Raw genomic sequence first — 25,334 nt, forward strand, 5'->3', positions numbered from 1 at the left:
GTGAAGGAGAGATGTTTCAATCAAAGTTTTTTTTGTTGCTTTTTTTGTTTGTTTTTGGTGAGGAAAATTACGCCACAATCGTGATCGACTCGGGTGGTTGGAGGAAGGTGATGGTTTTGGTTTTGGCTTTGGGGTTGGGTTGGCTGGGCTGGGGATTGATGATGGTGGAAGATTTTCTAGATTTACCTGACTGCAAGGAACTTAACGAGCCGGCCGTACTTCCGCAGCCCTCGTAAGCGTAGTTCCGGAGGTCATCGAAGGGCCCGGTGGCGGGATCGACGTCCGCCCGTCGCTTCCGATCGCCCAGGAACACGTCGACCTTGGTGACGACCTGGTCGGACACGACGGCAATATCGGGACCTGGGTGAAGAAATCCGCTTTTTTTAACAACAAGCGACGCAAAAGACGAAAGCGAAATAGATCGAGTTGAAGGTGAGGGTTTTTTGATTTTTATTTTTCAACCAGCACAAAACGAGGCAGCGAAAAAAGGCAAACTTAGGCACATCTAGAAAGAAGCGGTGTGTCAATTGTGCTTACGATATTTGTTTTATCCTCATTTAAGTCATCCTTAAAAACGAATATGTTTTTCGACCTGTTAAATATTCGATTCCACGTCAAACCACGTCAAATGCTCCGATTTTGCATAAATTCTGCCTCAAGTATTGTTTTGTTTAAACATCACGATGATCCTCTCCAAGTTAGAGAAGAGTAATTCTCGCTGAAAGTGGACCACTATTTACACAAGGTGCTCAAAAATCAAAAGCAATGTACTTTTCCAATAGCCCCCACCAAGTTATGAAAGAAACCATGTTTGGTTGGTTGAATTTGTCCTCACCTCGGCGCCACGAAGCTAAAACATTTTTTAATTGGTAATTTTTGACTTAGGCGCGTCTACAAATTGCTAATAACTTTGCAAAACTTCAACGAACCCTTGATGTTTAGGGGTGTTTTGGAAAGAAATGAGCAAACTTTCGAATGCACTTGTCAGAAAAATACCGTTCCATAAATTTTTAGCCATAAAACAACAATGTATTTTTAAAAGTCATTTTGAAGGCCGGCGCCCCGCTTTATCGAAAAACTGACAAATCCATTCGAAAGCTGAGACGATTTCACATAGAGGACCAATAAATCTAAGGTGTATGTTCCTCCTATCTTTTTTAATCTAATTTTGATTCTGAAAGCGCAGCGCTCCGTTCGTATTCCGGGCGCCCAAAATGTTGCATTAGCTTGCCCCAATTTAAGGTTTTGTCAAACAATATAGGTGCTCACTTTTTAAATGATAGTTTATTGTCCAAGGATCAAGATGCACTATCGATAATTGACCAATATTTAAGGTTTTGGGTTCTGCCAGGCAATTTAATGTCGAAAAGATGTTATTGTTTACTTTTTTGTTGTTAAATGCTTATTTATAATTGGGTGGACATTTTTACAGTAAAATTAATGAATGTAGCATGTAGGAAATTTTACCACGAACATTTTTCTCGAGGAGAAAACGTAATTTCGATACTCCAACGCAAAGATATTTGAGTTTTAGTGAGAAAAAAGTGCCAATTTTACAAATTTCCCAGAATTAACCAGCACGGCCTATTATTTACATGCGGCATATGGTTTGGAAGCCAAAGTATGGTTTCTTACAGTTATTTAGGTAGCTGAGTTCGGATCTGCAATCAAATTTCAGATAAACAGTGAACAGTGATATTTGAGCCACGACTAAATTTTATTTGCATGTAGTGAAAATGGTTGGGAGCGATTTTTCTATTCCTTGCAAAGTTATGGAAATCGTCATTAATTAATGACTGACGTATACAATCGTTCCACAATATCATAAAAAAATCCTTAAAAATCTAAAGTTCGGAAACGAGGTTTTCTGACAATCTCAAACAATCAGAACTTGAAAAAAACATTCTTCATAAAAAATCCGTGAGTAAAATATCAATTAAAGGTGAGCAAAAGATGAAATATGACCGAATTCACTAGCGATTAAAATTACAGCATATTTCCGCAAATAACTTTTGGGTGTGGCTCGAAATTTCACTGTTTATCTGAAATTTGATTGCAGATCCGAACTCAGCTACCTAAATAACTGTAAGAAACCATACTTTGGCTTCCAAACCATATGCCGCATGTAAATAATAGGCCGTGCTGGTTAATTCTGGGAAATTTGTAAAATTGGCACTTTTTTCTCACTAAAACTCAAATATCTTTGCGTTGGAGTATCGAAATTACGTTTTCTCCTCGAGAAAAATGTTCGTGGTAAAATTTCCTACATGCTACATTCATTAATTTTACTGTAAAAATGTCCACCCAATTATAAATAAGCATTTAACAACAAAAAAGTAAACAATAACATCTTTTTGACATTAAATTGCCTGGCAGAACCCAAAACCTTAAATATTGGTCAATTATCGATAGTGCATCTTGATCCTTGGACAATAAACTATCATTTAAAAAGTGAGCACCTATATTGTTTGACAAAACCTTAAATTGGGGCAAGCTAATGCAACATTTTGGGCGCCCGGAATACGAACGGAGCGCTGCGCTCTCAGAATCAAAATTAGATTAAAAAAGATAGGAGGAACATACACCTTAGATTTATTGGTCCTCTATGTGAAATCGTCTCAGCTTTCGAATGGATTTGTCAGTTTTTCGATAAAGCGGGGCGCCGGCCTTCAAAAATGACTTTTAAAAATACATTGTTGTTTTATGGCTAAAAAATGTATAGAACGGTATTTTTCTGACAAGTGCATTCGAAAGCTCTGCTCATTTCCTTTCCAAAACACCCCTAAACATCAAGGGTTCGTTGAAGTTTTGCAAAGTTATTAGCAATTTTGTAGATGCGCCTAAGTCAAAAAATTACCAATTAAAAAAAATGTTTTAGCTTCGTGGCGCCGAGGTGAAGACAAATTCAACCAACCAAACATGGTTTCTTTCATAACTTGGTGGGGGCTATTGGAAAAGTACATTGCTTTTGATTTTTGAGCACCTTGTGTAAATAGTGGTCCACTTTCAGCGAGAATTACTCAGAAGAATTTTGCAAAAAAAAACATTTTCTTAAAAATCAATCTCCTGAACTGCTGAAACAATTTAAGGTCACCGTGATAATACTATCGGCGATAATCTCTCTAAAACTCAACATATCATGTTAGGTTTTCAATGCTTTCACTAAGAATATATTTTTAGAAAATGTAGTAAGTTTCAAAGTATAAAGATGATTTAAAATTTTTACACAAAGGCTTCATCCATAAAGTACGTCACACTGAAATGAGCCAAAATTTACCCCCCCTCCCCTTTGTCACGAAACGAAACTATTGGCACTACGCCCCCCGGGACATGGCCTTCCTCTAACGTGGGATTTCTGCTCCAGCGCCTCTGACGAGACAGGAGAAACCGGGACCGACGTTTTACTTCACCATCCGATAGAAGCTCAGTGGATAAGGCGGGAATCGAACCCGCGTCTCATAGCATCATCGGGATCGGCAGCCGAAGCCGCTACCCCTGCGCCACGAGACCCACCACGCTTTCCTTATACTTATAACACGCAATGTCACACTTTCTCAGACCCCTCATCTCCCCCTAGAGCGTGACATACTTTATGGATGACGCCAAAATACCGTATATTAAACGAAGCAAAAATTTGTATGTTTCCTTAAATTTATGTATATCATACAAAATTTTGCTTCGTTTGATATCCATATTGCATATTTAAAAAATCTGAGTATTATCAAAAAAAAAAGTATTTAACAAACAAATAGTTTGAATAAAAATTCGGTATATTGTGAAATTTATTGTATTTTTAATAAAAAAAGCTCTATAAATGTGAAAAAGCAAACCAAATTTCCAAGGTTGTTAATCGATAAAATTATCGTCGATAATATTATCGTCTATCGATAACGGCAATGTTCATTGTTATCGTTGGGGCGAAAACGATAATCTGTCGCTATCGTTATCGTGATTCCGATAATTCTATCGACGATAATTGACGATAACTTATATTTAATATGTTTCTAAAATTGACTTAAACCAATAAAATAATTTTGAATATTCAAGCTTCCTGTTAGTTAATATGTTTATGATAATATTGTAAGTTTAAAAGTATAAATTCTCAAAAAATCGCAAGTTTCCGTGTTTTTTTTTGAAAGTACGAAATTTTTTTATAATTTGCAATATTGGTATCAAACGATTCGAAAATGTGTATGCATTTTCACTGTTTTAGTATTTTTTGAATGAAATACGTAATTTTTCACAAAATGTCGTTTTTTTCGAAAATACTCAAATTTTTAAAATTCGCAATATGGGTATTAAACGATCCGAAATTTTGCATGCAATTTCACTGTTTTAGAGTTTTTTGAATTAAATACTTAAATTTTCACAAAATACCCTATTAACTCAAAGATTCTCTAATTTTCACGTATTTTAACTGTCTCAGAGTTTATGAAATGAAATACTAAAATTTTCAGAAAATGCAGTTTTTCTCGAAAATACTAAAAATTTTATAATTTTTTATATGGCTATCAAATGATTTGAAATTGTGCATGTTTTTTAACTGTTTTAGAGTTTTTAATGAAATACTTAAATTTACACAAATACCGTATTTTCTCGAAAATACTAAATTTTTTGTTATTCGCATTATGGGTTTCAAACAAAGCGAAATTTTGCATGAATTTTAACTGTTTTAGGGTTTTTTGAATGAGATACTAAAATTTTCTGAAAATACCGTATTTTCTTCAAAATTCTAAAAAAAATTAAGATTCTCAATATAGGTATCAAACGATTCGAAATTTTGCATGAATTTTAAGGTGAAGCCGTTGATCATTTTCGAGGAAAATAAATCATCACTATAAAAAATTGTGTATTAAATTCAATTTAACGAATTTTGGGATTTTGTCAAAATATTGAAAGCGACGAAAAATTTATATCTTTGAAGGAAAAATCATGACAATGATGGAAGTCTTCACGTTAACTGTTTTAAAGTTTTTTGAATGATATACTAAAATTTTCAAAAAATACCTCGAAAATACTCAAATTTTTAGAATTTGCATTATGGGTATCAAACGAAGCGAAATTTTACCTGCTTTTTCTTTCAAAAAACTCTAAAACAGTTAAAATACATGCAAAATTTATAATCGTTTGATAACCATATTACGGATCATAAAAAATAGTATTTTCGAAAAAAATACGTTATTTTGTGGATTTTTTTTCAAAAATCTCTAAAACTGTCCAAATACATTTGAAATTTCGCTGAAAAATACATTTGTTTTCTCCCTAAAACGCCCTGCCATGCTCTAACACAAAACTTTTATCAACTATACCTGTACAGGAATTTGTTCAAGGGACATTAGACTTCAACTTGAAGCTCAAGGCGACCAAATTTGAATGACTTGAGTATGTTTGTTCGTAGAGTACCACTCGACTGTAGTCGCGATTCACCTTTATTGACGGTACTGTGTTTTGTGGAAACAAATAATTTCAACATCTTTACAGAATGTTGTGTAAATTTAAAGTCATATTGCTGATTTGAATAATTTCAGTATGTAAAAAAAAGTATTTTAATTTTTTTTTTAAATTTAAACACCAGCAAGCGATTAAGTATTTTGCGTTTACCAATAGCGCAAACTTTAATATTTGTTGTATTGAAAAAAAATTGTTTACACAATCATATTCCACTACAAAAACAACACTACTGATAATTTATGCAACATTTTGGTTGATATACCCATTTGAAAAAAATATGTCAATTTGTAATTTATGAAACAAAATTGTATGGTAGAAATTTTCCAATTTTACTGTTACAACTTTAATCTGGTGACGTTTGGATATTTATTCGATATTAAAAAAAATAAATAGAATGTTTAGGTGTTTTATAATTATACTTTTAATCCAAATTTGCTTGGTATGTTTTATGAAAATTCAAATAAGTTTTGTATGAGTTTTGTAGATTTAAAAAGTTTTTGTCACATTCAACTAGGACGTCCAATTTACCCGGATTTTGAATTTCCCGGGAAACGGGAAAAATATTTTTGAAATCCCGGGAATTCCCGAGATCCCGGGATTTTTTTAAACATTCATAAAATCTATATTTTCATTATATTTGTTATGTTTTCAAGCTTGCGCATGGCAAAATTTTGTGCTTAAATCGTCTCTTACTCAGTTAAATAATGAAATATCTTAATGAAACTTTCAGGAGTGATCTACAGTGATTCTACATGCCTCAAAATTCTACCCCTTCAAAACAAATTAAAAATATATATTTTTTGTTTTTTTATTCTGCTTTGGCCAACTGGGAAAAACCGAGACTTAAGTCTGAATATTTAAATATATTTTCCAATTTTTTTAACTATTATTATTTATAAATGTAATAACCAGTCTTTAAAAAATATAGAGAGATAAATAAAAAATATTTAAAACACTGGGAATTTTGTAAATCTGTAAGCTCAAATTTAACAATTTTCACTAATAAGCCAAATTATTGCTGATATATGTCGAATAAAAAATTTAGTGCTTTTAAATTCTTATCGATTATTATGTATTCAACTATTAATGTATTTCTACCAAAAAAGTATATTTCTGGTCCAAAATTTGATTTTTTTTTCAATTTCGGGAATTCCTGGGACAAATTATAAAAATCCCGGGATTCGGAAATTCTCGGTTTTGGAAAAATCCCGGGTTTTGTCCCGGGAATTCCCGGGAACATTTTTGGTCTGGCTTATTTAAAATCCCTTAAATTTAAAAAAAGTTTTATAAAAATTAATTTATATAACTATTTTGACCAGTAGGATTTTGAAATTTTTGGTCCCTTTTGTAAACATGAACTCTACCTAAAAGGATTTATGACAAACAAAGATATTGTAAAACCTTTTGAATAGTAAAATGTGTGTGTGTGTGTGTTTGTGTCATTTGCAAAAAACATCAACATTTAAACATCAACAAAAAAAAAATCCTCGCAATACTTACGCACGGGGGGCGCCTTGTGCTGCACCAGCTCCGGCAGCGGTCCGATCGGAATCTTGAGCGTCTTCATGTCGAACGCCGTCATGTCGTTCTCGCCGCCACCCTCGTCGCAGTAGTTGATGATGTTCTCCCGGATGTCGTCCTTGGTGGCCGGTTTCTTGTTGAAGCTGGCCGACCGACGCCGGGAGCACGAAAAATACAGGAATAACAAAACTGTGGAAACGGAGACCATTGAAGTGTTTTTTTAAGTTGATCGTTGAACTCAAACTTACTAATGATCAGCAATAGACACGTTATGACGGCAGCCAAGGCACTTGTGCTGAATTTCAACGCTTGTCGCTCCTTCAGGAACTCGCAGCTCTCGCCCCAGTACGAGTCCGGACAGATGCACTTGTACTTGAACCGGGGCTCCTGGTTGATGCAGGTGCCACCGTTCATGCACGGGTAGTCCAGACACTCGTTCCGGTCGATGCAGGTCTTGCCCTCGGGCGAGATGATCATACCGTCGCCACAACTGAAAAAGTAGTCCCATTTGAGTGTCACTTGGTCCACTTCCGAATCGTCGTCTACTTACGCGCACTCGTACTTGTTCCAGAGGTCGACGCACTCGAACGGCTCCGGACAGTACGCGTTCTGGCACGGATTGTTGGACGAGCAGTACCGCTCGATGTTCTTCGCCATCGTAGCCTGGCCCCACTGGGTACCGTTGGTGGCCGGAGGCAGCGGGAGACTCTTGCCGTCCAATCTGCATGGAAATACCCAGTTGAATTTTTGAATCACCAAGATTTCTACTGCAAACTCACCTAATGTCGTCGATGCAGCTCTTCTGGTAGTCCGCCTGCACGTCAAACGTCTTGACGCCCGTGTACTCCGGCTTACCACCGGCGTACACGCCCTCCTGCTTGTCCACCGACAGCCACTGGTGTCCGTCGAAGGAAAAACTCTGGTTGAAATTCGCACCCTCACCACCGTCCAGCTCCAAGATGGCCGCCGAACCGTACCGTTGAATCTTGATCACGTGCCACTGACCGTCGTCCACCTCGACGGCCGTCAGCGATACCTCGTGCTCCTCGACCTGGCCCGAGTTCAAGCTGTACCGGAACAGCAGCTTGGCTTCCCGCAGCTCGATGATTCCGTACTCGCGCATGTGCTGATCGCTGATCCGGAACAGCTCGCCAAACGTTTCCCGCGTTCGGAACCGCAGCTGGATCTGCGTGGTGAACTTGTCCGGCTCAAAACTCAGCGCGTACTTGACGTAGCTGTGCGTCTTGAAGGTGGTCGGCGTAGTCGGCAAGCTGCAGTACGTTCCGGACCATCCCGGATTGCACTCGCACTTGGCTTCGTCGTAATTCCCTACGCACTTGCCGTGTTCCATACATTTGGCCACCTGGGGATTCAGGTCGCACACCTCCTGTGTGTACAAACATCCCGGCATCGTACTCTTGGACAGACCCGGATGAGACAAATCATACAGGATTCCGTTGTGCTTGAAATTCCGTATGCAACCCTCGAAGCCCACTCCCATCGGCATGTACTGCCAGCGATTGTAAGTGTAGTCGAACTTTTCCCGGAAGACACCTCCAATCTGCAGGGGCGTATTGAGATTCAAGAATTCATTGAACTGCGGAACGCGACCGATCGCCTGGCAGGTGTGATCTACAAACTCCACCAAGTTTCCATCGTCCGCTTCCGATATGACTGCTGTCTTGCAGTGGTCCACAACCATTTTGACGCGTTCGGCGTCCCAGAAGATGTCAATCCTGTGCCAATCTCCGTCATTCAGTGGATTCTTCGTTTGGATCCTCAACTCCAGCGTACCCGAGCCGTAGTCAATCAGGAACCTCGGATACCCCTGTTCCAGCTCAAGAGCGATAAAGTCCGACTGTTGCTGCTCATCACTGTCATCTGGCGGTACGATCGGACCGTTGTAGAAGATTAACCCGTCGGCTTTCGTTGTAATAATGTCCACGCTAATGTGGGACTTGTCGCACATGTCCAGCGTCGGATACCACGCCCAGCCGTTACCTCGGAAACTACGAACCGTCTGCTGACAGCGTGGTCCACTGTATCCAGGTGGGCACGAGCAACGTGCCCCAGACTTGCTATCTGAGCACCGTCCGCCATTCAGACATGGATGAGACTTGCAAGTCTGCTGCTGCTTGTACTCCCGTGCACTGCACATACACTCGGCCGTCGACTTGATCTGAACTCCAACCAACGCTGTCTTGTTCGCATTCACCAAGCTTGGATTCGTCTGCACTTCCATGATACTCGTGCAAGATCCGTTACAATCAGCATTCTCCGCCAAACATTCGTCAATGTTCACCATCGTAATGTTGATCCCGACCGTTTGCTCGATCTCGTCCTTGTGCAGCAGCACAACCCCATTCAACTGGACGGCCTTGAAGAAGAACGCATTCCTCGCGGAGAACCTCACGTCCGTAATCGGTGGGCTTTTCTGCTTCATCTGAACGCTAAACACATCCACGTTCTTCTTGTCAATGTTCAGCAACTCCGCCAGCTTGTCGCGAAACCGTTCCAGCTTGCTCTTGAAAATGTTCTGCGTGCGGTAGTTCCAAATCCTGATAAAGTCTTCATCGGTCATCCCAACTAACCGAATCGACCCCGAGTTGACGATAGCCTCGTACGAGATGTGCTTCACCGTGACGGACATGTTGGCGTACGATTCTTGCGCGTGCTTTCGATCGTAGATCTTGAACCGCAACTTGTAGCGCCCCTCGCGAGCTCCTCGCCGCATCGTCACCATACCGGACGAGTCATCCAGCTTGAAGCGAGGATTCTCGACCTCGTCCCAGTAGAACAGCTTATCCGAGGTGTCCCAGTCGTCCAGGTCGTTCACGAACACTCGTCCGATCGCGGTGTCCGGCGCCTGTCCCTGGTAGTTGTACACGATCACCTCCTTGGAACCGGGCTGCATGATGTTGTCGTTGACGTCTCCGATCGTCACGGTTAGGGTGCTGGTACCCGTTTGCGGGGGGTTTCCGGAATCTTTGATCACGATTGGGATTTCGTACTGCTTGCGGTACTCGCGATCGAACGAGCCGAGCGAGGAAACGATTGCCATTCCGTCGCCCTTGTTGCTCTGCTCGACTTTGAACGAGGTGCGGATTAGGTCGTCCGCTTCCGGGTCCATTCGGAACTGAAACGGTGGGCCGTTACCCATTTTTCGGTCATCTTGGTCGGTCGCGGAGATCTCGATGATCTTGGATGGGGGAGAGTTTTCCAGGAGGATTGGTTTGTACTCTTCGGCGAAGACCGGTGCGTTGTCGTTGACGTCTTTGACTTCGACGGTAAGTGTGGCGGTGGCAGTTCGTGGTGGCACTCCGTCGTCAACGGCTAAGATCTCCAGGTTGTACTTGGAGATGGACTCTCGATCCAGCTCACGCTGGATCGTTACCGTGCCTTCGTCGCTGATTGAGAACTGACGCTTTCGGTCGGTTGCCCGATTGATCATGTACGTGATCTTGCTTTTGCCCGCTTTGTCGATGTCGATCGCTCGGAAGCTGACTAGGACCTTTCCGATTTTGTCGTCTTCGGCGGCGCTCGCTTCCAGATGTGGGCGCCGAAAGCGCGGGGTGTTGTCGTTGATGTCTTTCAGCTTGACGATCACCCACGAGTGATCGACGTGGTACTTGTCGGTTTCGTTGATTCCTTCGTTGTCCAGGACCTGTATCCGGAAGCGGAATCCGTTGATTTGCATGGGGTCTTCAAAGTCTAGCGGTTGGACGACTTTGAGACTGCCGGTGCCGTCGTTGTTTTTGATCATGGCGAACTTGTCCGCCCCGTAGCCGCTGCTCTCGATGATCTTGTACTGGAAGTTGTTGATCTCGTCGTCGTCGTTGACGGTGACGGTTAGGATGGGAGCTTCGGGCAGGATGTTCCCATCGGTTTCTTCCACCTCGACGAACCATTCGTCTTTGGTGAAGTGTGGCGGCATATCGTTGAGGTCTTTGACCTTGATCGAAGCCGTGCCCGTTCCCTTGAGGCCACCCCCATCGGTGGCCACGATCTGCAGCGAGTAGTCCGGGGTCTTTTCCCGGTCCAGACAGCACACGGCCGTCGTGATGACCCCGGTGTCGGGGTTGATGTCGAAGATGGGCAGTCCGGTGTCCTCTTCGATGGCGTTCTTCTCGATCGAGTACACGATCTTGGCGTTGAGGCCCTCGTTGATGTCGTCATAGTCTTCGGCCTTTATTGTCATGACGTATATCCCGATGGTGCCGTTTTCGGTCACATTGCCGTAGTAGATTCCCTGCGGGAATGCCGGCGCATTGTCGTTTACGTCCTTCAGGTTGATCTGCACCTCGGTGAAGCCAACCAGGCCCTCCCCGCCCTCGTCCTGGGCAAACACCGTGAACTTCCACGATGCTCTCCCATGGGGCGGGTCGCGATTGAGTGGCTGTCGGAATTACACACAGAGTTTAATTAAACGCCCTGGTCATTCAGCCACCACCCAGTTCACCTACCTTTAAAACAAATATCTCCCCGGTGGCCTTGTTGATGTCGAAGTTGCTCTCCGACGGGTTCTCGATGTCGATGCCGGGCCCGGTTAGGAAGTAGATGATATTGTTCGGCCGCTCGACGTCGGCGTCCGATGCTGTGACCTGCAAAACGGTATTTAATTAACAGATGAAAACATCGACACGTGGTTAACATATTCTCCCCCCCCCCCCCTCTTCCATGCATCCGTCCTCCTGAGAGAGATTGATTATTATCTTTCGATAGGGAGAATTTCCATAGAGGACGACGATATGCCGACGATGGTGACGGTCGACGTCGATAAGATAATGACGATAATGGTGCACTCATCGCTCATCGCAACTTGTGTCAGGACCGAAGATGACGACGACGACGACGAGGTGGTTGATGAAGAGAAGCAGTTTTTGTAATTGAAAAGTATGATCCTTGTGATGAAGTGGTGCTTACGACTTGACATACTTTGGGGCTTTAAATTTAAAGGAATCTTAGCTCTTGGAAGGACTTAAAGCATTTTTCGTACCGACTTGGCTCCTTCCAACATGATTTACATGTCCAACGCAAACAACCGTGCGAGGTAAGTCACTTGAAGCACCACACCGGCTAATCAATCATTCATGAAGTTCGGGTGCAAAACTTTGGGACGAAGCACAATTTGATGCACGTACGGAGAGAGATGACAGCACAGCTCTTGTGGACGACGAGCGCGAAACCTTTCACCAAGTGCGCGCGCCTTCATGGCCACTTTGAGAGTGTACACTTCACACAGAGCGAAGGACTTTGTTACAACAAAGCGATGCGAGTTTCGTCCACAAGAAGGAGCTTAGATTGGCTCAAACTTCAACTACACACTCGTAAGAAAAGAGCAAAACTTTGGCCACGACCACCCGGGTGCAGCTCATACAAGAAGAGCAGTTTGTAGTGCCTCTAAGCTCTGGAGGGAAATTCACTTAGCCGTGAAAAGTTGGTCCTGTGTGCCGTGATGAACGTGACCCTAATTCCGGTTGACGCGCAGGACACTTGCCAGAAGGAGGGGATGGCGAAAATCAATCATTTTTTTTGCTTTTCTTTTCATGATTCACCCCACAGGAAACTTGATTGCAATCATTCAGGGATTAGTGGTGATAATAAAGAGGAGCATAAAAGAGAAGGGCCATTAATGTGATTATTGTATAAGTACTGCTGAGTTCTGATGCCATAGCTTTCCGCCACACAGGAAGAGGGCAAAAAGTTAGGGCGGAAAACTTCCGGTACCAGAGTAGCAAAGAAGCTAGTCTGCAGGATTTCCTGGACTGTGACATAAAAACGATGGAGTATATTGTAAATACCACAGTTCGGTAAAAACATTCTCAAAAAATTGGAAAATTAGTCCAGACATTATTATTAAGTTGTTTACAAATCAATGAATGTAGGATAAATGATTTGAAATATTATAACATTTATTGATATCTAATTTTTCGTTTGCAACAAGCAAAATCATTATTTTCTTTGCTTGCAAAGAATCAAGTTGGTAGTATCAACCCCGAAAATTTAGTCACACATGACTTGAATTATCCTAATAACTTGTAATAATACCATTAAACTTAACTTTTCACCAATCCCGAGAGCCTCCCTTCCCCAGAACCACCCAGTAACCAGACTAACTTGCAGCATTCCACGTGCCTCAGTGATTTGGCCCAGATTCCAAACGGTATACCGTACCAAGACGAGACGACGACACAAAACATGCCCCAGTAATAAACCCGTTTTGCTAATGTGACAAAGTTTTGTCCCAAATCGGGCTGATCCCATTTCCCCTCGACCACCTCAACCCTTGAATCCCTCATTTCCGTCGGCTTCTAAAGTATCGACAGCGCGCTATAGTGTGTCACCCCAATCTCTTGGGGGAATAAGGGGAAAGGAGTGGGTTTGAAGATTACGTGCTTTGGTTGGAGCTGACGAAGGCTGAACTTGACGTGGAAGAAAGTTGAATTAAACACGTGATTTGACGTCACATTTAGTTTAAGTTGGCTTATGGTTGGCATTCTTGACAGTTTTGAAGACTGTTCAGTTTTGTTAAACAGCGAAAAAGATTAATGATTTAATTAATCTCACGTAATTCGGAGAAGTTTACTCATTTATCTTAAATACTGATGAAAGCAACATGAGTGAAGAGTTCTGGAAGTAGAGTAGGGATTGTACCCATCAAAGAACTTGTAAATTTCGACCAAAAACCTTTTGAAATAGCTCACTTTCAATATCTACCCAGATCGCTCACTGCTATCCAAAAACTGCATTACCATGATCGAAATTGGGTCTTACTTCAATGGACCCCCCGTCCCAAATCCATCCTAGTTGGTGTAACTGATGGATTATGAGCTTTTCTGTTCCTGCAGTGCTCTGCGACGACGACCTAGAGGTCCTGGAGGTGATGCAAAGGTTTCGTTTCATACTCACTGCACTGCGAAACCCGACCCAGTAGCATTCCCAGAAAACGTACGGGCGGAGAAGAATCTCCACATGAAACGATAATTCATCGAATGAAATAAATCTTCCTATCTGGCCACCGGCAGCAGTAGGAGTGCGAAGCAGCAGAACCGCACATCGGTAACGTTGCGCTAACTTTTCTGTACGGCGCGGGTCTACAAAACGCCCTCGTCCATGGTCGGTGGTGGCTGTCTCACCATGAATCTAGGGGGAATTTGTAAAGTGGGAATTCTTCATTGAAGCGTACTAAAAAGTACGATTTGTTTTTAAATATCAGCAAATTTTGTTATGAATTTATTATTCACATTTTTTGCACAAAAGCGATTTTCAGTGCTTTTGAGTGTTTTTTACTAACATTTCCTATATTTTCAGTAAAAAGAAGTATGCAGTAATTTTTGTAGTGTCCAGACTATGCCTCTTCGCTCTTTTTTGCAATTTAAATGATTATGATGCCATTCTATAGCAGAAAATGAGAAAAACATGCAAAAAATTGAAAAAGTGTCTGAAAAAACGTGAAAAAATTAGATAGGCAAAATGTAATTATATAAGATGGTAGAATAGGAAAAATACTACCAAAAATAAACACAAACTTAACAAGATAAATGCAAACTAAAATACTTAAAAATAAAACAAGAAAAACATAAAAGAAGAGAAGTGAAGTTTTTCGTAGAACAAAAGTTGCTCAAAATGACCTCCTAAACAAGGGAAAAATAAAAATTTTCGAAAAAAAATTTAGGCGGTAGAGGGTTAAACTTTCCTATAACCACAGAAGCCTTTTTGTGTAATTGGTTCACCCATACAATTTTGGCCGCTGTCTGTACGCTCTTTATTCAAAAATCTGTATCTTTGGAAGAAATATTCGGATCGATTTGGTGTTTTCGACAAAGTTGAGGACGAATAGGTAACCGGTTTTTCGCCGGTTTTAATATTTTGAATTCAAAAATTATATTTTCTCCAAATTCGTATTTTTTTAATTTATGTTTTAGATGCATTAGATATTTTTTTGAGGACAAAAACTGGCAACTTCTGAGCCATAGAGATTTTTGTCACTGAGTTACAATTTGTTGAAACATTTTTTTTGCTAAAGATAATAAATTACTTCAAAATTGCATTCGAAAAGTACTTAACAGAAATTTTGATAAAATGCACCGTTTTCGAGATATGGTCTCTTAAAATATGGTTTTTGGAGTTTTTTTAAAAGGTCCGATAAACAAAACTTCCAGTTTTTTTTTCTTTTTGGGTGTTTTTGAAATCGTCTTGAGTGAGGGGTATAAGAAGACACCTAAAAAGCAAAAACTGGAAGTTGGATTTATTAGACCTTAAAAAAAACTCCAGATTTTAACTAAACCACTTCTATTTTTTTTCCAAAACTTTAGAAAATTTCCAGAAATTTCGCCAAAATGTGATGAAGATTGTACATCTGGTTGCATGCGAACATATGTAAAATTGTCTGATCTTTTCGAAAGTAATGTTATGATTATTTTTTAAATTCAAGAAGTTCATTTTAAAAGAGCCAAATATTCAATATCATATTTTTTGAAAAGTTGGGCTTAACTCCAAAATAAAAAAACACAATATTTAAAAAGTTCAAAAGAATTTACCTTTTGTTGCTAAAATATTTATTGGCATAAGGAAATGGGGGCTGTTTGGGTGTGACTTTGAAAACCAAATTTTTTCAGTTTTTTGTGTTATCCGATGTATTTTAGCAGCCAGAGATCCAATTTCAATTTCTTTTAGACTATTTTTTGAAATTTTCTAAAGTTTCCGAAAAAATACTTTCTGAAAAAGTTACACAAAGGACACTCTTGAAGAAAAAATAAAACAAAATAACGACAAACTGATTTTTTAGTACAAATCGTTTTATAAATAAATATAATAAAGTACTTTTTAATAGCAATTCGATTTACATTTGTGAGTAAGGATCCTTTTTTCTCTACAGCTCATAAGTTGAGGGTTTGTGTCCCCTAAAAACATCGAAAATATTCACAAAGTGAACATTCGTTTACTTATTTACCTATTACTTTGCCGAAGGCATTAACTTGATTATAATATTGACTCAAAATAATAAAAAATATCGATTTTTTAAGTAACATTTCTGAAAGAACGGCTGCCAAAATTGTAAACGCATGTCAGGCCCCAAACAAATTTGAGGCAGATAAAGTGTTTCTCACCTGATGTTGTTTGACCTACGATTTAAATTGCTAACTTTGTGATCATTATCTGCTTCATTGTATTATGAAACTGTTTTAAAATTCTTATTTTCGGGGTTTATATGAGTTTTCATTCTTTATTAAACAATAGCTCAGAATATCAAGAGTCAAAAAAGTTGTTAAAATTATTTTGTATTTTTTTCAGGAAAAATCGGTAAAGTTTTGATCGGTAAACCGACTTTAAAAATGAAAAAAAAAAAAATTACCGAAAATAGGTAGTAAAACAAACAATAATGAACTTAATTACCAAATTAAGGTAATATTTTAACAAATTCTGTCGTTTTTAGATAATCAAACTAAACACCGGTCGAAAAATCGGTAAAGTTGATCGAATTCGGTAAACAAAATCTGTGTAGTATTTGGCCTTTAATCTCAAATCTTCAGGCATATTTTCTTGCATTTTTCCATTTTCATATTTTTCTATCTATTAAAACCGTTGACAATATTTTTCAATGTTTATGTTGCCCCCTTCCCCCACCCCCTTCAAGATCAGCAAAAAATGAGGAGGCATAAAAAATATTTTTTCGAAAAACTTCTAAATTTCGATAGAAATAGACGTGCAATGAGCTGGAAAAATTTCAAAACGCATTTTCCCGCGTTTGATAATCATTTTTAATAAGTTTGAGAATTTTTAATTTTTTTTTTGAATTTTTGAGAAAATCTGATGTACAGTACCGCAAAACGCTTTCTTTCGCGAAAAAAATAATTTTGTCAGTACTGCTTCATTTTCAATACTAATGATTGCAAATCAACTATACTGTTGTTAAGTGTATTTTAAAACACATTTTTCATTCAAATATTGGAACCATAGCTTGCAATTGTAATTTTAATATTTCTTTATTTGGATTCAAATTATGAATTTGATCTACCAACAAAACAAGGCTTGTTAAAATGCACCAAAACCAAAATTCTTTTTTCATTTTCTTTATTCTACAATATTTTATAGAAAACTTCTTGTATTACGCTGAAACCTTTTTTTATAACTTAGGCCGTTGCAAATATTTTTTGATGTTTATGTCACTCAACTCTGACCAAAATCGAGGAGAGGGCATACAAATTTAAAAGATATTATAGTTGAAATTACAAGCCGTGGTTTTAACAGCTGATTGAAAAAAGTGTTTTCAAATGCATTTTAGACAAGTCTCGTTGTTTTGTAATAATTAATTTCCCCCATTTCTAAGCAATTTTTTTGCGAGAAACAACTTTTTGCGGTACATCGGCACTTCACAAAAAATCTATTTTTTTCGAGGTCAAGGATAAATATGATAAAAACGCAGGAAAACGCATTTCTGAATGTTTTCAGATAATTGAATTTTTATTTCCATAAAAATTTTGGGAAAAAATACTTTTTGTTCCTTGATTTTTCGGGTAGAGTTTGAAGGAGGTGGCTACATAAACTTTGAAAAATATTTGCAATAGCCTAACCTAGATTTCATAGTTAATTGATTTGGACAAACGTACGGAAATTATAAATTTCGCATTTTTGAGTTGCTTTTCCTCATTACTTTACTTGAAAAAAAAATCCTTAAAATAACAGCTTGGAAAGCTATGAACATGTTAAATTATTTTGAATACTTTGCCTCGACGTTGTTGTTGTTATTTTAACATTCCAACGCCCAAGTCTCCAAAAAAGGTGGAACGGTAACTTCAACTCGCTGGTTCTTGGGCATTACACAATCAATTGGGACGATTCTTGTTTCCAATGATTTGTTAGGATGTCTAGATGATTCTAGAACTTTGCAGAACTTAATTTGATCAAATCTGTAATTTTTGCGATGAAAAATATTGTTCCAACTTTTTTTTTCACGTGTAAAAAAAATTCTCCAAAAATTCCACGGAGGCAGTTGTTATAAAAAAGGTGGAAGTTCTGCAAAATTTTAGGATCATCTAGACATTTCTACAAATCCCTGGAAACAAGAATCGTCCCGATTGATTGAGTAATCCCCGAGACTAGCGAGTTGAAGTTACCGTTCCACCTTTTTTGGGAGGCTTGGGCGTCCGTGTAAGTTGGACATGCGTTGGGCGTTCCAGTGTTAAATAAAAAAATATAATTGCGCATAGAAAAAAAAATATTTCGATTCACGATGTGTATCAATACCAAGATTGTTACATTAACCAGAACAACAATGTTGTGGTTTTCCCACAGTGCATCCCAGCGATGGTCCGGACGCAAACAGCCAGTGGAGACATGGCAACTCCCCTATCGATTCTCCTGGAATGCCCACCCCCGTTCCTTTTCGAGGGTTGATCCTCCCAGCCCAACTTTCCATTTTACCCTACTGCCCTACAAATCAGCGTGGGGCTTATGTAACCACTTTGTTTAATGTATTATTCTTCGGTATGAATGTTGCAAACGCTGGCCGAGAGTTCTCTTCCCTCGGTGGCAGTGCCCATAGAGCACCGTTCCATTAGTGATGGTTTTGGAACCGGAAATGCTCTCACAGCAGCATTAGCATCAGCGTGTGTGGCAAAGGGTTGACTGGTTTGGGCTGGACCGTGCAGCTGCTGCAACAGTCGGAAAAGGTGAACGGTCACCAGCAGCAGCACTGACATCCCGACTCTTTCTCGGCATGATGGATGCCGACCGGGGCTGATCCTATTAGAATCGGGGTCACACCATGGGAACCACCTGGACAGAGATACGATAGCGCTGATGTCCAAACAAACAACTCTCGGAACTGTCGGGTGCCAGTTTTTGGGGGCACTTTCAACGTCAGTGAGCGTTGGTTGAAATGTTGTTGGAGTTAAAAATACTTTTAGGGGGAATTTCAGGAAATCCGGTCATGTCAGAGCAATATTACATGACAGCGTACTGAATTATTCAAAGTAGGTCAAACTTGTTGTTCTGTTCACTATTTATTGTTGGTTAATATTTCAAATTTCGAACTTTTTAAGACGTTGGTTCAACGTTTTTGAACAAATGCAGCACATTCAATAAGTTTCTTATTTAAAACAGAAAAAAACTCAAACCTAAACTAACAAGATTATGTTTGCCATCAAACAAGCTCCTTCCTTTCAAGGAGGTTTTTCTTTGAAACATCACTTTTTCAATTAAGAAAGTTCCCGCCGCTCAACAAGGGACCACCACGCCACCATCAGAGAAAAACTTTCTTCGTTCCTCCTGTTTTAAAGAATCCCACCCCCTTCACATGCATGATGCGCTCACTCAGTTAAGCCAAGTTAGAAATTAATCAACACTGGAGTAAACAATCTCTCTTTGGCTGGTGAACCAGGTTTTCTTTCAGAATGGGGAGGTTGCAATCTATATGCTTTATAACTTTTTCAAAATTAACGGTGATTTGGTTAAGAGCTGACAATTTTGGAGATTTTGCTTTGACATTTTTTTTCTATTTTATGTTTTTGCTAAACTTTTTTGCATTTATTTTTCGTGATACTAAAAACTATTTTGTCATTCTCGAATGATGAAGTGGCCTTCTCTTCGTTGAAATTCACCTCTTTTCGATGTAATCTTACCTAAATTTATTTGAATTACACATTTTTCGAGACAATAAGATTTTTTTTCTGACACAATATTATTTATAATATTTTAAAATAATATTTCTGTTATTTGAAATGAATTAGATTGATCAGCGCTGAAAAAAATTTAAATTATAAATAATATTACATTTAAGAATGGATAAAACTTTCATGTAAGAATAAATGTGTAAATTGGTGCACGCAACCATGGAAGTTTTTGTCTTTTTATTCCAAATTTGCCAAACTTACGGACCCAATCCTGCAATAATCTGATTATTGAAATAGTCTAATTTTGTTGTAAACTATTTTGTAGATAGTACTTTAGGGAATGAATTAAAATATCAATAGTTTCTATAGTTTGAAAGATACTAAAATATTTGTTACAAAAAGTTCTGGTTAACTTTTAATTTATTAAAAATAGTATGGCATCAAAACGAAGTTATATAATCCTGTTGGAAATATTTTAAAAGTTATTTTCCCCACTTCCTTACAAAACGGCCAAAATCTTTGTTCAAAAAAGTTTAAAATTTGAACGAAAATTCAATAAGAATCAGCTGATATCGATTTTAAATGTATTCCCCTGCGTTTGAAATAATGTTTGGCGTGTTTGGGTTTATGCAAACATTTTTCGACTCCTTGTGTTTTTTTTTTGCTAAAAAATTTCTTTTTGCAATTCCATCGTGAAACTACTTACTTTTCCTGTCATTCTTGAACGACGAAATAGCCTACTTTTCTGTGCCAAAAATAACAGAATCGAATAGCAACACTTTTCAAAACAAATGCTGGAAAGTTCTAATTTTCAGCACTCAAATGAGTGCTGAAAAGTTGAACTTTTCAGCACTTGTTTAGAAAAGTAACACTTTTCAACATTTTTTTGATTTAAACGATTTATTGACAAAATACATGAAAATTTGACATAAAATTTCACTCAGTGTGTGTTTTTTGAAATGGCAAAAAATGTTGTATGGATTTCGTTGCAAAACTTGATTTTTTCAGCACTCTTCGTATTTATCCAACTCGGTGAACCTCGTTGGATAAATGTACGACTCGTGCTGAAAAATCCTCGTTTTGCACTGGCCTAATAATTCTTCTTTGAAAATTATATTTTATTTATCAAAGCTTGTTACAAAAAAAAAAATCAAATCTCACATCACATTTTTTTTTTGATTTTTGTATCTCAGCGTATTTTTTAAGTTTCAACATGCACAAATATTTAAAATATGAAAATATGATTATGTATTAAAAATGGCTCTTTTACCACAACAAAAGTGTTTTTTTGGCACCTGAGACTGAGTGCTTGATCAAAATTCCTCAAAAATTAAAGAATATCTGTTGAATCGATTTTTCACATCGTTTTTTTTCATTAATTGCACCTTATTTAAAAATATAATTTTGCCGTCACATAAATTTTTACAGAGATTAGGACACCTTTACAAATCATAATTGAAATAATAAATGCAGCGCCCTAACAAAATTTCAATATTTGTTGTATTATGAAAAATGCAATGAAAGGATAACGAGTAAATTTTTTTTTATTGAATTGCATGAATTTAAATCTAATTGATTTTAAACATTTTTGACCAAATCTGTTTGAAAATTGTCATTTATAATTTTGAATAATTGATAATTGAAAATTGGCGATGATTAAAAAAATCCTTATATTAATACAACAAAATTTTTGTCATTGCCTGCTTTGATAATTTATAGTTAATCATTACTCGCTAAAGAATAATCCTACAAAGTAGCAAAAAACACAAAATTTTAATTTTTTTTCTCTAAATATATACAAAAAATCCTTGTGGGTTATTGCAGATTCGAAAGCTACGTTGAATTTTTTTTTCTAGTTGAGTACACCCAATACTGGGCAGCGTTCTTCCGAGTGAATAATGGGCTCGAGAGAATAGTGGTACCATTTACGGATACAGAGAACACAGCTCGAGTTGGGTGATAGAATTATTCCCTCGAGGTTCATTTGCAGAAAATAGTTCATCCGTCAAAACAAAAAAAACCAAAAGTGTCGACTACGGGAATCGAACCAGAGACCTTCGATAGGCTAAACTAACAACTTAGCTGCCTCGGCCACCACAGCTTGGTGGCAAAGGAGTGGTTAGATATCGATGTGTGACATTTGGTGGAGATTTATAGTTTCAATTTACTAATGAACACATTAGGGTAATTCTCCGCCAACTGACACAGCAGTTGCCCCGACCCCTCTTCGATTTGCGTGAAACTTTGTCCTATGGGGTAACTTTTGTCCCTGATCATGAATCCGAGGTCTGTTTTTTGATATCTCGTGACGGAGGGGCAGTACGACCCCTTCCATTTTTGAACATGCGAAAAAAGAGGTGTTTTTCAATAATTTGCAGCCTGAAACGGTGATGAGATAGAAATTTGGTGTCAAAGGGACTTTTATGTAAAATTAGACGCCCGATTTGATGGCCTACTCAGAATTCCGAATAAACGTATTTTTCATCGAAAAAACACTAAAAAAGTTTTAAATATTCTCCCATTTTCCGTTACTCGACTGTAAAAAATTTTGGAACATGTCATTTTATGGGAAATTTTATGTTCTTTTCGAATCTACATTGACCCAGAAGGGTCATTTTGTGGGTCTCGTGGCGCAGGGGTAGCGGCTTCGGCTGCCGATCCCGATGATGCTATGAGACGCGGGTTCGATTCCCGCCTTATCCACTGAGCTTCTATCGGATGGTGAAGTAAAACGTCGGTCCCGGTTTCTCCTGTCTCGTCAGAGGCGCTGGAGCAGAAATCCCACGTTAGAGGAAGGCCATGCCCCGGGGGGCGTAGTGCCAATAGTTTCGTTTCGGTCATTTTTTCATTTAGAACAAAATTTTTCATTTTAAAATTTCGTGTTTTTTCTAACATTGCAGGGTTATTTTTTAAAGTGTAACAATGTTCTACAAAATTGTAGAGCAGACAATTACAAAAATTTTGATATATAGACATAAGGGGTTTGCTTATAAACATCACGAGTTATCGCGATTTTACGAAAAAAAAGTTTTGAAAAAGTTGGTCGTCATTGATCATGGCCGTTCATGGTCACCCGCGACAGACACGGACGACGAAACAAGGAGAAACGCAAAAAGTAACTTTTTCAAAACTTTTTTTTCGTAAAATCGCGATAACTCGTGATGTTTATAAGCAAACCCCTTATGTCTATATATCAAAATTTTTGTAATTGTCTGCTCTACAATTTTGTAGAACATTGTTACACTCTTAAAAATAACCCTGCAAAGTTAGAAAAAACACGAAATTTTAAAATGAAAAAAATTGTTCTTAATGAAAAAATGACCCTTCTGGGTCAATGTAGATTCGAAAAATACATTAAATTTCCCATAAAATAACATGTTCCAAAATTTTCGAGTAACGGAAAATGGGAGAATTTTTAAAACTTTTTTAGTGTTTTTTTTCGATGAAAAATACGTTTATTCGGAATTCTGAGTACGCCATCAAATCGGGCGTCTAATTTTACATAAAAGTCCCTTTGACACCAAATTTCTATCTCATCACCGTTTCAGGCTGCAAATTATTGAAAAACACCTCTTTTTCGCATGTTCAAAGGAAGGGGTCGTACCGCCCCTCCGTCACGAGATATCAAAAAACGGATCTCGGATTCGTGATCAGGGACAAAAGTTACCCCTTAGGACAAAGTTTCACGCAAATTGAAGAGGGGTCGGGGCAACTTTTCCCGATTTCGTGTGAGTTGGTAGAGAATTACCCATTAATGATGTGAGTTGGTAGCTTTTTTCTTTAAATTTTGGCGCTGAGCCTTAAATACATTTTGAGGTAACGAAAAATGGCAGAAAATATTTATTTCCTGAATTTCGGTTTATGTCCCACAAGCTTCAAATACTTTGGCCTGTGAAACTTTTAAGTTCTAAAATGTACTCAAATCTAAAGGACGTTTTACTAGAAATTAATCAATCAATGTAAAGGTTATTTTTGACATGCTGGTTCGTCAGATCTATTGAAGATTTACTGTTTAAATACACCTGAAATAAAGTCTCACTTTCATCCACCTTGGCAAAACGAAAGGTTTTTTGCTACACCTTTCTAGAAAAAGAAACTTTTCCCATACTTTGCGTCCGCTGGTGGCAAAACACACTTCCTGTGAAGGAAACCTCTTCACAACTAGTACACTTTTCCAGCCCACTCTCTATCACTTCCACCCTGCCGGGGAAGGCAGTACGCTGTGCATGTAAGTTGGCAAAAATTTGCAAAAAATAACCATTTTGACGACATTCCTCGGCTGGTGCGGCCAACCAGCCACAAAAAAAGAAGAAAAGTTGGACCGTTCCGGAAGCTGACACACTCTCTGGATAGTGTTTGCTTTTCCCGGGCTATTGCCTTCAGGGAAATGCTGCGAAAAGACGACGTTGAGTGGGCGAAAAAAAAACTATTCAAAAACCGTAAAACTACTACTCGTGGGCACACACACACACACACATACTTTGAGGGTCTTTTGTCTCGTTTTAGTAAACACACACACACATAACAAACAGAAAGGACCCACGGGGAGGCCCCCTTCTTTCCATGGGGCGTATGCTAAAATATGCGGGAGGTTATCGAAATGAATTTGTTATTGTTTTCGCTCTCTCTTTTGTTGGGAAAGTTTTTCCTAGGCAAACAATGAAGAGCGAGAGAACAAAAAAAAATCATCTGAAAAGAAAATCACAGAGAAGAGATATGTTTTCCAGATTGGCCCCGGCTGCTGTTGCACGGCGACATTTTTGTTTTCCCATATTTTCTTTCTTTCCCGAGCTGCAACTGGCAAGCATTGAGAAGAAGAATACCAACGAGAAAAAAGAGCATAGTGCAAGTTGTGTGCAAGCAAGTAAGCTCCGAGAGTGAACATGATGCTACTATTCATGTCAAAGTGGAAATCTCTGCAAGTGGGTGCTGAACTGAGGGGGAGATGAAAAACGTGGGGTGGAAAGCTCTGCAGTGTGAGTGCGAGTGTGAAGTAAGCCACATCGAGCTTAACTTTTCATGTGATAGTGGTGTGGGGCAGTACAAATCGTGATGTTTTTATTCTAGTATTACTTTTTATTTAAAGCGAATGCATATTTGTATGGGGGGAGGGGGTCGGAAACTGACAGCTGCATCCCCACACCCACACACTTGAATTGCAAATCCAATAAAACTCGAGAAAAAGTTGTTCAAATGATGTTGCATGGCAAAGCAGCAGCACCAGCAGTCATTTGTAAGTGGTTTCCGGTTTAGATGAGAGTGGTGTTAACTGAAAATTGTGTTGGCTTGGAAGCACTTTTTGACTAGAAAATAGCAATTTCGATTAATACCGGGAAGTATGTTTATGGAGCAGCTCGAAAGTGCACAGGACTTGTTCCAAATAATAACATTGCAAGCTTGTATCGCTTCTCTTTTCTACTTTACTCTACTCTGCTTTGATAGTACAGTGGACTCTCTGGTTGTTGATCTTCTCGATATCAATATTGCTCCAGCTGTCAATATTTTTTTCAGTCCCATGTTCTCATTTTTCATTCTATAAATTGGTATGTCCCGTTCTCGACGGTCCCTTTATCTTTTTTATCTTTTTTTATCTGCTTATTTTAATTCTACTCCTATTATTCCTTTTTTTTCAATTCTTCGCACATATTTTTTCCTGATAATTTTTAATTTGTTTCCTCTTATTTTTACAATTTCTAGTCTTCTTTTTTCTGGATATTCTGTTTTTTTTATTTATAATCCTCAAATCTT

General features: G+C 38.5%; 1 protein-coding gene across 1 annotated transcript in view; it reads right to left on the reverse strand.

The window, feature by feature from the left end:
• Positions 1 to 25,334, reverse strand: part of LOC6037920 (neural-cadherin) — a 76,638-nt gene that overhangs the window by 1,595 nt on the left and 49,709 nt on the right. Inside the window, exons 4-9 of the mRNA XM_038251075.1 lie at positions 11,436 to 11,573; positions 7,752 to 11,368; positions 7,523 to 7,693; positions 7,221 to 7,462; positions 6,952 to 7,161; positions 187 to 360 (exon numbers count right to left, since the gene is read on the reverse strand). Of these exons, the coding sequence (XP_038107003.1) occupies positions 187 to 360; positions 6,952 to 7,161; positions 7,221 to 7,462; positions 7,523 to 7,693; positions 7,752 to 11,368; positions 11,436 to 11,573 (4,552 nt within the window). The remainder of the gene's footprint in view (positions 1 to 186; positions 361 to 6,951; positions 7,162 to 7,220; positions 7,463 to 7,522; positions 7,694 to 7,751; positions 11,369 to 11,435; positions 11,574 to 25,334) is intronic.

The sequence above is a fragment of the Culex quinquefasciatus genome, chromosome 2, assembly GCF_015732765.1.
Source record: "Culex quinquefasciatus strain JHB chromosome 2, VPISU_Cqui_1.0_pri_paternal, whole genome shotgun sequence".
Classification (NCBI taxonomy): domain Eukaryota; kingdom Metazoa; phylum Arthropoda; class Insecta; order Diptera; family Culicidae; genus Culex; species Culex quinquefasciatus.